We start from the raw sequence: 12857 nt of genomic DNA, 5'->3' as shown, positions 1-12857 counted from the left end.
AAAAAAAAAAAAAGAAGCTAGAGAAATAACAAACCAAAAATAAGCAGAAGAAAATTAGAGCTTAAATCAATTAAATAGAAAGTAGGTTAAAAATAATAATAATAATGAGAAAATCAATCAAACTAAAAAACGGCTCTTTGTGGCCCGGTGCGGTGGTTCACACCTGTCTGGGAGGCCAAGGCAGGTGGATTGCCTGAGCTCACGAGTTTGAGACCAGCCTGAGCCAAAGTGAGACCCTGTCTCTACCAAAACATAAAAAAATTGAGGCAAGAGGATCTCTTGAGCCTGAGGAGGTTGCAGTGAGCTATGAAGCCATGGTATTCTACCCAAGGTGACAGCTTGAGACTCTGTCTCAAAAAAATAAAATAAAAAATAAAAAATGGCTCTTTGAAATAATGAATGAAATTGATAAGCCTCTCAGGCTGGGCATGTAACCTCAGCATTTTGGGAGGCTAAGGTGGGAGGTTTGAGCATAGGTGTTTGAGACCAGCCTGAGTAAAATAGCAAGACCTCATCTCTACAAAAAATAAAAGAACTAGCTGAATGTAGTAGTGTACCTGTAGTCACAGCTTTGGAGGCTGAGGTAGGAGGATCACTTGAGCTCAGGAGTTTGAGGCTGCTGTGAGCTATGATGACACCACTGCCTTGTAGCCTGGGTACCACAGCAAGACCCCATCCTCCACACCCCCCAATTAGTAATAGGGTAGGTTCTGGACAACTTTATATGCCAACAAATACTATAATTTAGATGAAATGGACAAATTCTTCAATGACAAAAATTATTAAAACAGACTTAAGAAAAAGACCTAATTAGTTTTATAACTATTAAAGAAACTGAGGTCATATTTAGAAACTTTCCCATGCAGAAAATTCCCAACCCAGATGGTATGTTAAGTTCTATCAAACATTTAAGGAAGAAATAGCAATTTTACACAAACTCTTTTGGAAAGGGAGAAGGGAACATGTTCCAAACTCCATGAATTTTGAATACACTGACACTAAAACCAGACAAAAACATTTTAAGAAAGAAAAGACCACAGACCAGTAACTCTCATGAACACAGCTGTAAAAAATCCCTGACAATGCCAGGCATGGTGTGGCTCATGCCTGAAATCCCAGAACTGGGAGGCCAAGGTAGGTGGATCCCTTAAGCTCAGGAGTTTGAGACCAGCCTCAGCAAGAGCCAAGACCCCGGTCTACTCAAAATAGAAAAATAGCCAGGCACTGTGGAGGGTGCCTGTGGTCCCAGCTACTCAGGAGGCTGAGGCAGGAGGATCATTTGACCCCAGGAGTTTGAGGTTGCTGTGAGCTGTGACACCACAGCACTCTAGCCAGGGTGAAAGAGTGAGGCTGTTTCAAAATAACAACAACAAAAAAACCCAAACAAAGTACTAAGACGTCAAACCCAGCAATATATAATGAATTTATATAACCAGTAAATGGGATTTATCTTAGGAATAGACAGTTTAATAATTCAAAATCAATGTAATTCTCTACATAAAGAGAATAAAGGAGAAAAATCATGGTAATATCATTGTATGAAGAAAAAAACATTAGACAAAATTCAATATGTATTCATGATAGCCCATCGTGAACTGGAGCAGAACTTGCTCAGCCTGATAAAGGACATCGGCAAAAGCCCATAGCAAACATCACACTCAGTTGTGAAGACTTAATGCTTCCCCCTGAGACTGTGGACAGGGAGCCCCTGCTGTCTGTTCTTCCTTAACACTGTCCCTGCAGCTCTAGCTGGTATAGTAAGAGAAAAAGAAACTAAAGGCATAGAGATTAGAAAAGAAGCAAAACTGTTTTTATTTGCAGGTGATTTAATGGTGTACATAGAAAATCCTTTCAAAAATTACTGAAAAGCTACTAGAACCAATGACTGAGTTTAGTAAGGTCACAGTATGTACAAAAGCGGTATCAAAAATCATTACATGTCTATATATTACCAATCCACAACTGGAAGGTTAAATTTTAAAAGTAAGTTTACAATAGCATTAAAAATCATGAAAGAGTTAAATTAACAAAATATATATATTCAAAATTATAAAACTTTGATGAGAGAAAGATCTAAATCCAGGGAAAGCTATATCACATTCATCAATTTGAGGACTCGACATTGTTAAGATTTTTAAGTCCCTGTTATGGATGAATTATGTCCTCCCCTTGCCACAAGTGAGTATATATTGAGGCCCTAACTCCCAATGTCACTATTTGGAGATAAGTTCTTTAAGGAGAAAATTAAGGTTAAAGGACGTGGTAAGGCTGGAGCCCTGTTTTGACAGAACCAGTGTGCTTCTGAGGACACAGTGGGTTGGATGCGCAGAAGAAAGACCATGTGAGGACCGCAACAGTGGCCATCTGCAAGCCAGAGAGAAAAGACCACCCAGGAACCCTCCCGCTGTCTCCTCCAGAGCTTCAAGGAAACATTTCTGTGGTTGAAGTGTACAGCCTGTGGCACTCTGTTAAGGCAACCTGAGCAGACCTACAGGTACAGTCCCCATATTCACCTGTGAGTTCAGTGGAATTCCAATAAAATCCCAGCAGGCTTTTCATCTTCAGATATGGTGAGCTGATTCTAAAATTTGTATAGAAATACAAAGAACCTAGAATAACCAAAACAAAGGTGCTAACTTATTCAACAGGGAGTTTAACAAATGATTTTAGAACAGTAACATGGGGCCCAGGTGGGAAATGATCCTCTGGCTCATGCTCAGACCATACACAAAGTTAGCTGAAGGTGTCTTGCAGAGCTCAACACAAAATCCTAAAGTAAATGCTCTGAAAGATATAAGAGAAATATTATTGCAACCCTGGGATAGGTGAATATTTTTTAGAACACAGAAAAGCATTAGCCATGAAAAAATGAATTATAAGTTGAACCTCACTAAAATTAAAACCTCTGCTGATCAAAGGACACTGTCAACAAAGTAGAGGCTGAGCACATGGCTCACACGTGTAATCCTGTAATCCCGTAATCCCAACATCCAGGAGGCCAAGCAAAGAGGACTCCTTGAGATCAGGAGTTGGAGACCAGCCTGTGAGACTCCTGTCTCCACTAAAAATAGAAAAAATTAGCCAAACTTCATAGTGGGCACCTGTAGTCCCAGCTACTCGGGAGGCTGAGGCAGGGAGTATCTCTTAAGCCCAGGAGTTTGAGGTGGTTGTGAGCTATGACCCCACAGCACTCTACCTAGGGTACCAGAGCTAGACTGTCTCAAAAAAAATAAAAAGTGTAAAAAAATATACATATAAACAAAGAATTTGTAGATAAAGACAATGCAGGTGAAAGACTTGAACAGCTAAACGGTTGAATAGCCCAGTCAGCCCATCTGAAGCTCGACATTATTTGACTCCAGACAGAAGCACCTCACACACTGGAACAGGCAGCACGAAGAGTGAAGAGTTGACGGCATTAACCACCCACAATGGGCAGTGTGAAGGGTGGAGAGTGACCGTATCACCCACCCACGATGGCCAGTATGGAGGGTGAAGTGACGGCATCAACCCCCCACAACGGTCAGGGTGGAGAGTGATGGCATCAACCACCCACAAAGCTGTGGACAGCCTGGACCCACACATGGTGCTGGCGGCAGTGTGAACGGTATCGCCACTTTGGGAAAGTTAAACACAGCAACACTGTGACTCAGAAATTTTAATCCCAGAAAATTACTTCCAAAAATAGTGAAAATAATATCTACAAAATGGACTGTACTGAAATGTTTGTAACAGCTTTAGTCATATTAGCCCAAAACAGGGAACACCTAAATATTCATCAAGAGAGTAGATAGTGGATAAACCATGGTGCATGTAAACTCATCAGCCGCACAGAGCAGGTGACAGGGGCAGCAATGGGACTGAATGTCAAAAGCATCTGTTGAATGGAATGAGCCGGACACATAAGCACACTCTGATTTGACTGACACAAACGCAAATCCCAATAGTGATGGCAGAGCATTGTGGATGCCTGGAAGATAGGTGTGACTTCCTGGGTTCATGGGAACGTTTTACACCTGGTTACGTGTAGGTGTACATTTATAAAATGTATTGAGTATTTACTTAAGATAATGTACATTTTAGTGTATATAATTTTTACATGTAAGAGCACATTGAGATAACAATCGTAACCAATGGAATGTCTAAAGATTCCCTGTGCTCAGTGCTAGTGAGGATGTAGAGCAGTCAGGATTCCACCCACTTCAGGTGGGTACAGGCTGGTGCACTTGCAAACTGTCTTCGTCTGCTGTAGCCAAACCTGTGGCCAGCCTCATTCTTCCTAAATCTTTCCACAAAGAGAGGTATCCAGCAAAAGCCATGTAGGAAAGTGTTCGCAGCAGCTTATCTGCAAAGAACTCAGATGTCCACTCATTTGTAGAAACATGAGTGGCTGTGCTCACCCCTTGGGTGGGGCACTCACAGCTCTGAACAGAGCAGAAACTTGCCAGGCCAGGCACCAAGTGGAGAGAGGCCAGCCTAGGGATTCCATTTTTGTGGAGTTCAAGAACCAGGTGAGCCCTCTCTGGTGACTGATGGTTCGCAGAACACTGAGGGGGAGGCTAGTACACATGTGCACATGACATACAAGTCATTATGTGACCGCAGTATGTGAGCACTCCAGTATATTATGCTTCAACTGAACAGGGGCAAAAGGAACAGGATGCTGAGAAGACGCTACTCATGACAGCCCAGGCACATGAGACTGGCACTAGGTGTGCAGTCGGCTGAGGGTGCTGTGATTGGGTCCTGGGCACAGTTAGAGGGCATGGAAGGGCCGTTATGGACCTGCACCTCCATCACCGGGCCTTAGGGGTGGAGGAGGAGGGCACCAGGCCAGCCACAGCCCTGGCGGCATGTGGGCAACATGCACTGCCCAAGTTATAGGGAAACCCCATAGCAGAGCACAGGATGGTAGCCTGCAGACCATGCCTTCATTGGGACGTGGCCTCAGGGTGCCAAGGCCAGCAGGGGACATCCCAGATTCCTGCTTCAGCCAAGGCCTAGCTCTGGTGAGCACCCTCAGAGGAATGTGTGTAACTACCCTTGGGCCCCAGCAGCCTGGCAGGGCTGGAGCTGCCATGGCAGACCACATGAGGATGAGCCGAGGCTCAGGGGAGCAAAGCCTGCTACAGAATTGGAGAGCAGGGGAGTGGGGACAGGGCCCTGCAGAGAATGTGAATTGGTTAGCAAGGGTGCTGGCAGCCACGGCCCACCTCCAGCTCAGGACCCTAGCTACTGCCCAGTAACAGACAAGGACTGGGAGGACCCAGATTCTAGGGATGGAGTTGATGGAATTGTTCTCCAACCAGGGCCACACCCAGGGCTGTGCCTCCAGCCCCCATGAAGGCATTGGCTGGGTTGGCAGGATGAGCTCTGACCTCAGAACTCAAGACGCTAGCACCATCATCCCTCAGGGCAGCTCCCTAGGCTGCCTGGCTGGGCTGGGGTGGTCTCCAGCCGAACTCTGGTCCACTATGGCTGCATGTGGCAAACCCAGGCCCCACATGGCCACATCGACCAGGCGGAGGGGAACAGAGCACAACCCAAGGCAGCAGCCGCCTCACACAGAAGAATAAAAAGCCCTTTTATTAACATGTGTGACATTTACAGTTTATTAGCTAATCGACATCAACATGCAAAAATAAGCGCTAAATACAAACCTCTACAATATGGTTTTGTGTAAACTACAATGGTTCATTCGTTTTGAAAAGCCATTGGGACTCACTTCAACTGAACTATTAGTTTCTGTCATGAACAATACTTCCACTCTGGAGTTACAGAACCATCCAGCAAGGCCTCTGCAGAAAGTCGGTCCCACAGATTTCCACATGAATACATTCTCAGAACAAGGACTAAGGCGGCAGGAAAGGTGTGACGTTGAGCTATGCACTTACTGAGCCCCAGCACTGCCCATAGGCAAGGGCAGCCCTCTGAGCCAGCCCCCCTGCAGGCTGTGGCACTGGCGTTTGGCAGCAGCTCTGGAACGAAGTCACAAGGGAACCCTGTGGCACCAGGCAATTACCACCTCTCCCTGGCCATGCCAGGCCAACATGAGCTGGTGAAGGATCTGCCCTTCTCCAGTCTCAGCAGCAAGAAGGAGGGACTGGAGCCCTCAGGGAATCACAGTCCTACTTTGAAGTGCTCCAGGTGTTTGGGTCTGTATGGAGAGGAGATGCTTCCTTTAAAAGCAGAAAGTACTTTTCAGAAGCATCAGGTTGCTGATTTATGTTACAAAATCCCACCGATCAGAATGTTTTCAAGTACAAACTCATTAAGTCTCATTTCCTTTCTTCCTACGAGTATTTATTGTTGCTCACTGATCTTTGGTCGCAAGGAACAGAAGCGGCGCAGGCTGGGGCTCAGGAGGCCCCTAGGGCGTGGCCAAGCTGGGGCCTACATGATGTATACCTTCTCGGCTTGGGAGAAGTGGAAGACTTCTTTGGTTCTCGGGCAAACAACTTTATCATCTTGACGGATAGAAAGCAGAGACTGAAAAATGAGATCAGGAATGCATTAGAACAAACACAATACAGACTCGGGGTTCCCATGAAAAACCCACACAAGTAACCATCAGGGAACAAGCCTCCCATCATGCAAAGGTACTTCCTGAAGGCTCGCTTGTCCCCTGCCCTTCCACTCCTTCCCCACTTTGCATCAACAGCTAAGTGATGCCCAGGGACAGACAGGCTGCCCAACACTCACATTGTAGCCGTAGACGTAGCCGTTGGGCAGCATCATGGGCGGATTATTCTCGTTCATCACGTCGCCAGAAATCTTGCAGACCAGGCGGGAGTTGGCACAGTGTGCCATGGGCAGGGGCTGTGCCAGCTTGTTCAGGGACCGGCTGCACACAGGGCAGTCCGGGCTCTTGGAACTGCCGTCCTCCTTGTAGCACTGTCTGCACTGTGTTAAGGAAGAACTCGGGGACTCCCGGGGAACCCAGGGGGAGACAAGACCCACTGCAGCCACTCAAGCACCACACAAAAGACAAACACAGGATGAAGAAAATGCTCCATTCAATGGATAACAGCGTCCATGGAGCCCAATGGGATAAAGGGGAGTGAGAACTGCTCCACCTGAAGCCCTCCCATCCCCCACAACCTCTGATCAGGACAGGCAAGAGCTCCAAACCAGAGACACCTCTGGAACCTGGGAAAAGGCGGCATGAGCACAAGCTCCTCCGCAGGGAGTCCCTCAGGCGGGAAGAACGAGGAGCTGGGGCCCCAATGCAAAGCCCAAGGCAGCCAGGTCCCAGGTGTCATTCTGGGACGATCACTGCCTTATAGGTAGGCCCTTGACTGTCACATGAGGGGCAGGGTTGGTCAGAGCAGGGGGCAAAAACAGTCCCAGGAGGGGCGGGGACAGTCCCAGGAGGGGCAGAGACAGAGGCAGTCCCAGGAGAGGCAGGGGCAGTCCTGGGAGGGGGCAGAGGCAAGGAAAGTCCTGGGAGGGGCAGGGACAGTCCTGGGAATGGCAGGGGCAGAGACAGTCCCTAAAGGGGCAGGGACAGTCCCAGGAGGGGCAGAGTCCCCTTGACAGGCCTGGAGTCCTACCCCAAGGTGTCCTGCCATGGTGTCAGCACTGGACACTGGTACTGAGAGATGGTGACTAGCAGGTCAAAGTCAGAGCGTAGGGTCTGCTCGTGCCACAGTGAGGGCGCAGCTCTGGAAGGGCCTGACACTCATGCCTGAGGGAGCTACTAGACCCAGAGAACCATGGAGTCTGTGCAGCCTCACCTATGAGCTAACTAGAGGAGGGAGTACTGTCCAGCATGGCCAGGGTCCAGACGTGAAACTGTGCAGGGCACCCAGGACCAGATAGGAAACACCAACAGATCAGCACTCCAGCTGTCGGAACACATGGGGATACCTGCTTTCAGGCTCACACAGGGCTCCTGCAGGGACAGCTGAGACTACAACAGACAACATGGACCAGGTGCTCAGACCTTCCCAGGGGTCTGGGCACCCCCCCCAATATTGTGCAGGCCCATGGTGGGAGTCAGGAGCACTCTACAGAGGGGCACATCACATTTCCAGAGGATAAGGAGAGGTGCAGGGTGCGTCTTAAAATTCCCTGAAGACAAGAGCCTCAGGTGGAGAGGGCAGTGGGAGGATACGGTGTCTTAATTGCGGAGAGGCCAGCCTGCAGTGTGAGGGTAAACACTGAGCTGTTGCCCAACTGGTGTAGGCGATAGTTGTCGTACCGGAACTGTTGGATCAGCATTCGCCACCGGGCCGGGTCCAGGAGGTCCTGAAAGACAGAGCAGAAGGTGCTGGGCCCAGGGTGTGTTTGTGTGTGGCTGGTGGGTTGCAGTGGTGTCCTTGGCTCCCAGTGCCCCAAGCACATGCTGCCCTGTGTGGACATGTTCCTAACATCCGTGTGTGCCTTCACCTGTGGTAAATGGTTCCAACAGTCTCGAATAGGTGGTTCCTATGGCCTTGGAACAAAACAGACTCAGTGAGCTAGAGGGACAGCCTGCAGAGTGTCAGAGCACCAGAGCATAGGGCCAAAGGCAAACACCTGCTTCAGGGAAATCTGCCAAACGGAAAATAGTCACTGTACCCAGGGTCAGTGCCACAGAACAGAAAACTAACCTTAATTAACATCTGCCCCTAAGAAATCTTAGGCTCCGATTCGGTACGTGCGAGTGAGCAGGGACAGGCAGGTGGGGACAGTGTGGGCAGGTATAGTGTGAGCAGGAACATAGGCAGAGAGGAGAGGAGCCTTCTGGTGGGAGTTGTTGCCAGGGATGCTTCAAGCCATTTAGTGTGAGGAAAATATCATACTTCACTCCAACGTTTTAAAAGACTGCTTTTAGGCTCAGTGCCTGTGGCTCAAGCGGCTAAGGCGCCAGCCACATACACCTGAGCAGGCGGGTTTGAATCCAGCCTGGGCCCACCAAACAACAATGACGGCTGCAACCAAAAAATAGACCGGCATTGTGGCGGGCGCCCACAGTCCCAGCTACTTGGAAGGCTGAGGCGAGAGAATTGCTTGAGCCCAAGAGTTTGAGGTTGCTGTGAGCTGTGACACCACAACACTCTATCCAGGGCGACAGCTTGAGGCTTTGTCTCAAAAAAAAAAAAAAAAAAAGCAAACCTGCTTTTAATCTTATTTTTAACAAAGCAAAGTCCACACAGGATTAAACCTTAGTTCAGAAGTTTCTCCGCAGACAGCAGCAGCTCCTGACACTCAAGCTTAGGGCTGGGGCTCTGAACACAGCGCCTCCCCCCCGTTTCTCCCTTAAACACCAGACAGGGCCTCACCTCCTGTGGGGAGGCTGAGAGCCTCCTGAGCATGCTGGTTCCAAGACATGGCCCTGTCTCACTCTCTGTGAGTTTCCTGTACACTAAATGGCCTGTTCCCTAAGCCAGGGTGTTTCCATGTATGTCCTGGTGTTTTCCCTTTGGCCACTCACAACTAAGGAGCCTGGTGGGTCATGGGCTGGGAGTTGTGCTGGGGAACCTCTTGCAGAGGGGTAGCTTTGCCCAGGGGGTCAGCTCTGCCCAGAGGACGGCTCTGCAGATCTGCCTCCCTCTTTGCTGCCAGTCCAGGAGGAGAGACACACTGCACACACCCACTAAACCAGAAGGAGTCGGCCTTTCTTACATTTCTAACAAAATCGTCTCCAGAACAAGAAGAGAAATACAAGATGCTGGTTTAAGATCTCAGAAGTTTAGACTCAACACCTAGAGAGCCTCGTGACTGGTAAGCGTATTGTAAGACATCCCAAACACTCGATCCATGTGAATGCAGTCAGGGCAGAGAGTGCTCAGCAGCACACCTCCCCCCACACACACCACATCCAGGCAGTGGCGCTGGGAGTGATCAAGGCTCTGCTAGCAACCCTAGGTGCTGGTACTGATACACAGACACTGTGGGGGCTGCAGGGCAAACACCCTGCTTTGGACAGAGACAACTTTGAGGTCCAAAGAACAAACTGTGCCGCCTCCAGGGACTGAAGGCTTCACCACCAGGCACCACAGCTCCTGCGACTATGTGTGTGCCCAGCAGGCCAGCAGCCAAGGCCCCACTTGGTCGGGCTGGATCAAAACATAGGCCACCAGGACAATGATGGTGCGTGACCACATCCTCATGAGACTCCCACATCAATCCACAAAGTCAAGGAACGGAGGACCATCCACAGTGGGCTGAGCTGAGACAGAAGACCAGTGACCCCAAGGCAGAGGAGGAAGAGCAAGCCCAGTGGGGGACAAAAAGGGCAGACCCAGCATGAGGCCCCACTGGTGACCACAGGGATTCGGATGTACCAACATTTGTGGATAAAATATAAAACCCCAGTGAGAGACACACAGAAGCCCACCCAGGCTAACATCTGAGTAAGGGGCTGCAGAGAGAAAGAACAGAGCAACAGCAAAGGTGAGAGACCCTCTCCCCACCTCAGACACACTTCCTCGGCTGAGAGCTCCAGGAACCTCTCAAGAGTCAAATTCCTGATCTATAAATGATCATAAGACAGAAAATGCAGGCCTAGCAAGCCCCTTCCTGGTGCAGCAGGATGCCCACACACATACCCCACAAAGACACCTGAGGTTCAGCCAGCGCAGACGTTACCTTGTATGGGGAGATGTGTGTGTCTGGCGGGAAGGCCAGCATGCCCATGACCTGGCGGACCTCGTCCAGCTGGCTCCCTTCAGCCTGACTGAAGTGCTTTCTTGCATGTCTAAAAAACAACATTTGGCATGTTTAAGTTTACATTTTCCAATTTTCGAGTCAAGCCCAGGTAGAGAGCAAGCATCTCATCCAAATGGGCCTGCAGGGACCTGGGCCTGGCAGAGCAGCACAGCAGGACACCCACCCTGAGCCCTGTAAAGTGACAGGGGTTTACAAGGAATTGAACCCCTAATGCTCACCCCAAGGCCCCAGGGTGCCAGGGTCCCACCCCAGGGGCAGGGTCCATTAAGACCTATGGATTTGGTGGCAGCTGACTGAAGAAATGTAAAGTTAGAAATGAGAAGAGACAAACAGACAAAACAACTGAAAAGACAAACAGAACAGACGATTTTCAAAGGTGGGAGTACAGGGGACCTCTGCCTGTTTGTGAGGTTCCAGTGGGTGGCCTGAGTGTTAGTTCCACTCAGCTTTTTTTTTTTTTTGAGACAGAGCCTCAAGCTGTCCCCCTGGGTAGAGTGCCGTGGCGTTACAGCTCACAGCAACCTCCAACTCCTGGGCTCAAGCGAGTCTCTTGCCTCTGCCTCCCAAGTAGCTGGGACCACAGGCACCCGCCACAACGCCCGGCTATTTTTTGGTTGCAGCCGTCATTGTTGTTTGGCGGGTCCGGGCTGGGGATTCGAACCCGCCACCTTAGGTGTACGTGGCTGGCGCCTTAGCCAGTTGAGCTATAGGCGCCGAGCCCCACTCAGCTTTTACTGACAGCTATTTGCTCATTAACCCAGAGGGTAAGCTGAGAAAGGGAACAAAGATGTCAGCAGTTTCTCTGAGTAAGCATCAGCTTCTATTATTTCTATAATCATTAACTTTAAGGGTCTGAGCAGTCTTGAGAAATCCGGAACTTGAGCCTTATGTGGGGGCAGCCTCCTGTCTGTGGTCACACACAGATTCATAGGAAGGTGTTAATACCTGCTAGTTCACTATGGAGTAAAACACCACAGGTGTCAATATCCTCTGAATAATTGGTGGGAGAGAGGAATTTTCATCTCATCACCACCACAAAGGGTTTTCCTTTGTGATAAGGGATATTAGCCCCCTACCCCTATTTCAGGGCTGGAGCTGGTCCCTTGATCTCTGCCCCAGCCAAATGTAAATCTCCACAATGGCTAATTTGCTTTGACTGTAAACTAGGCAGGGGACAGCCTAGTTAATGTTTCTTGCTAGGCCTGGCACACAGCATATTCTGTGGCCTTTATTTCTTCAGAGTGTTTACAGATCCAGCAGGGGTGATTGCAAGCTGTATCTCCAACAGGCCAGGCTTCTAGGAAAAGCAGGAAACTTGCTCAGATAAGAAATTTATCAACAGCTGCTTTAAAGTAAACTAGCTGACTTCCCTTTGTTCGGGACAGTCTCATGCTGTTGCCCTGGGTAGAGTACCGTGGCGTCACAGCTCACAGCAACCTCAAGCTCTTGAGCTTAAGCGATTCTCCTGCCTCAGCCTCCCAAGTAGCTGGGACTACATTCTCTTGCCACAACACCCAACTATTTTTCTGTTGTAGTTGTCTTTATTGTTTTTAGCAGGTCAGCTGGGTTTTAACCTGCCAGACTGGGTGTATGTGGCCGGCACCCTAAACACTCAGCTACAGGCACCAAGCCTTCCTTCTTTTTTTATTCTACCCTTTTTCTGGGATTGTTTTCCCTTGTCAAGAATGGGGTCCCCATTTTGCCTGAACAGGTCCCAGTACTAACCCCACAGAACAGAGGCCTCAGCCCTCCCACCCACCACACACTTGCAGACGCTCCCAGGCCAGGTCTTGCCCAGCTGGGAGACTAAGGCAGAAAAGGACAGTGCCCTGGAACCATGCCAGCACCTGCTTGCCTCCTCATGTGCTGGCCACCCTAAAAGGGCTCTCTCTGGGCAAGGCCATTGGGACCTGGTGGTCACCACTCTGTGGCAATCCCAAGAACGCCTGCCATGTTCTCTGAGCTTAGAGCTCTCCCCACCAAATGGCCCCTCTGCCCAGGGTATGGGGTCAACACAGCACAACCAGGCCCACGTCCACATGAGCCGGTTAGCAATAGGGTGGCACGGGACGAGACCAAGCCCCGAGGTGCCAGAGAATAAGTGTGTGGCTACAGACTGTAGCCCACACTGGGGCCAAGCAGCCTGAAGGACAGCAAGGTAGCCATGAGATGGAAGCACCAATAGGGTAGCAGAGGGGCTG

At 49.5% G+C, this 12857-nt stretch overlaps 1 protein-coding gene across 1 annotated transcript in view; it reads right to left on the bottom strand.

The window, feature by feature from the left end:
• Window positions 1-5706: 5706 nt before the first annotated feature.
• Window positions 5707-12857, bottom strand: part of MAEA (macrophage erythroblast attacher) — a 40865-nt gene continuing 33714 nt past the window's right edge. The window contains exons 6-9 of the mRNA XM_003801116.3: window positions 10576-10684; window positions 8117-8250; window positions 6703-6898; window positions 5707-6489 (exon numbers count right to left, since the gene is read on the bottom strand). Coding sequence (XP_003801164.2) covers window positions 6394-6489; window positions 6703-6898; window positions 8117-8250; window positions 10576-10684 — 535 coding nt within the window. The 3' untranslated portion in view covers window positions 5707-6393. The remainder of the gene's footprint in view (window positions 6490-6702; window positions 6899-8116; window positions 8251-10575; window positions 10685-12857) is intronic.

This window comes from Otolemur garnettii, unplaced genomic scaffold, assembly GCF_000181295.1.
Source record: "Otolemur garnettii isolate 467f Iridium unplaced genomic scaffold, OtoGar3 scaffold00198, whole genome shotgun sequence".
NCBI classification, from domain to species: Eukaryota; Metazoa; Chordata; class Mammalia; order Primates; family Galagidae; genus Otolemur; species Otolemur garnettii.
This window is presented reverse-complemented; position numbering and strand designations above follow the sequence as displayed.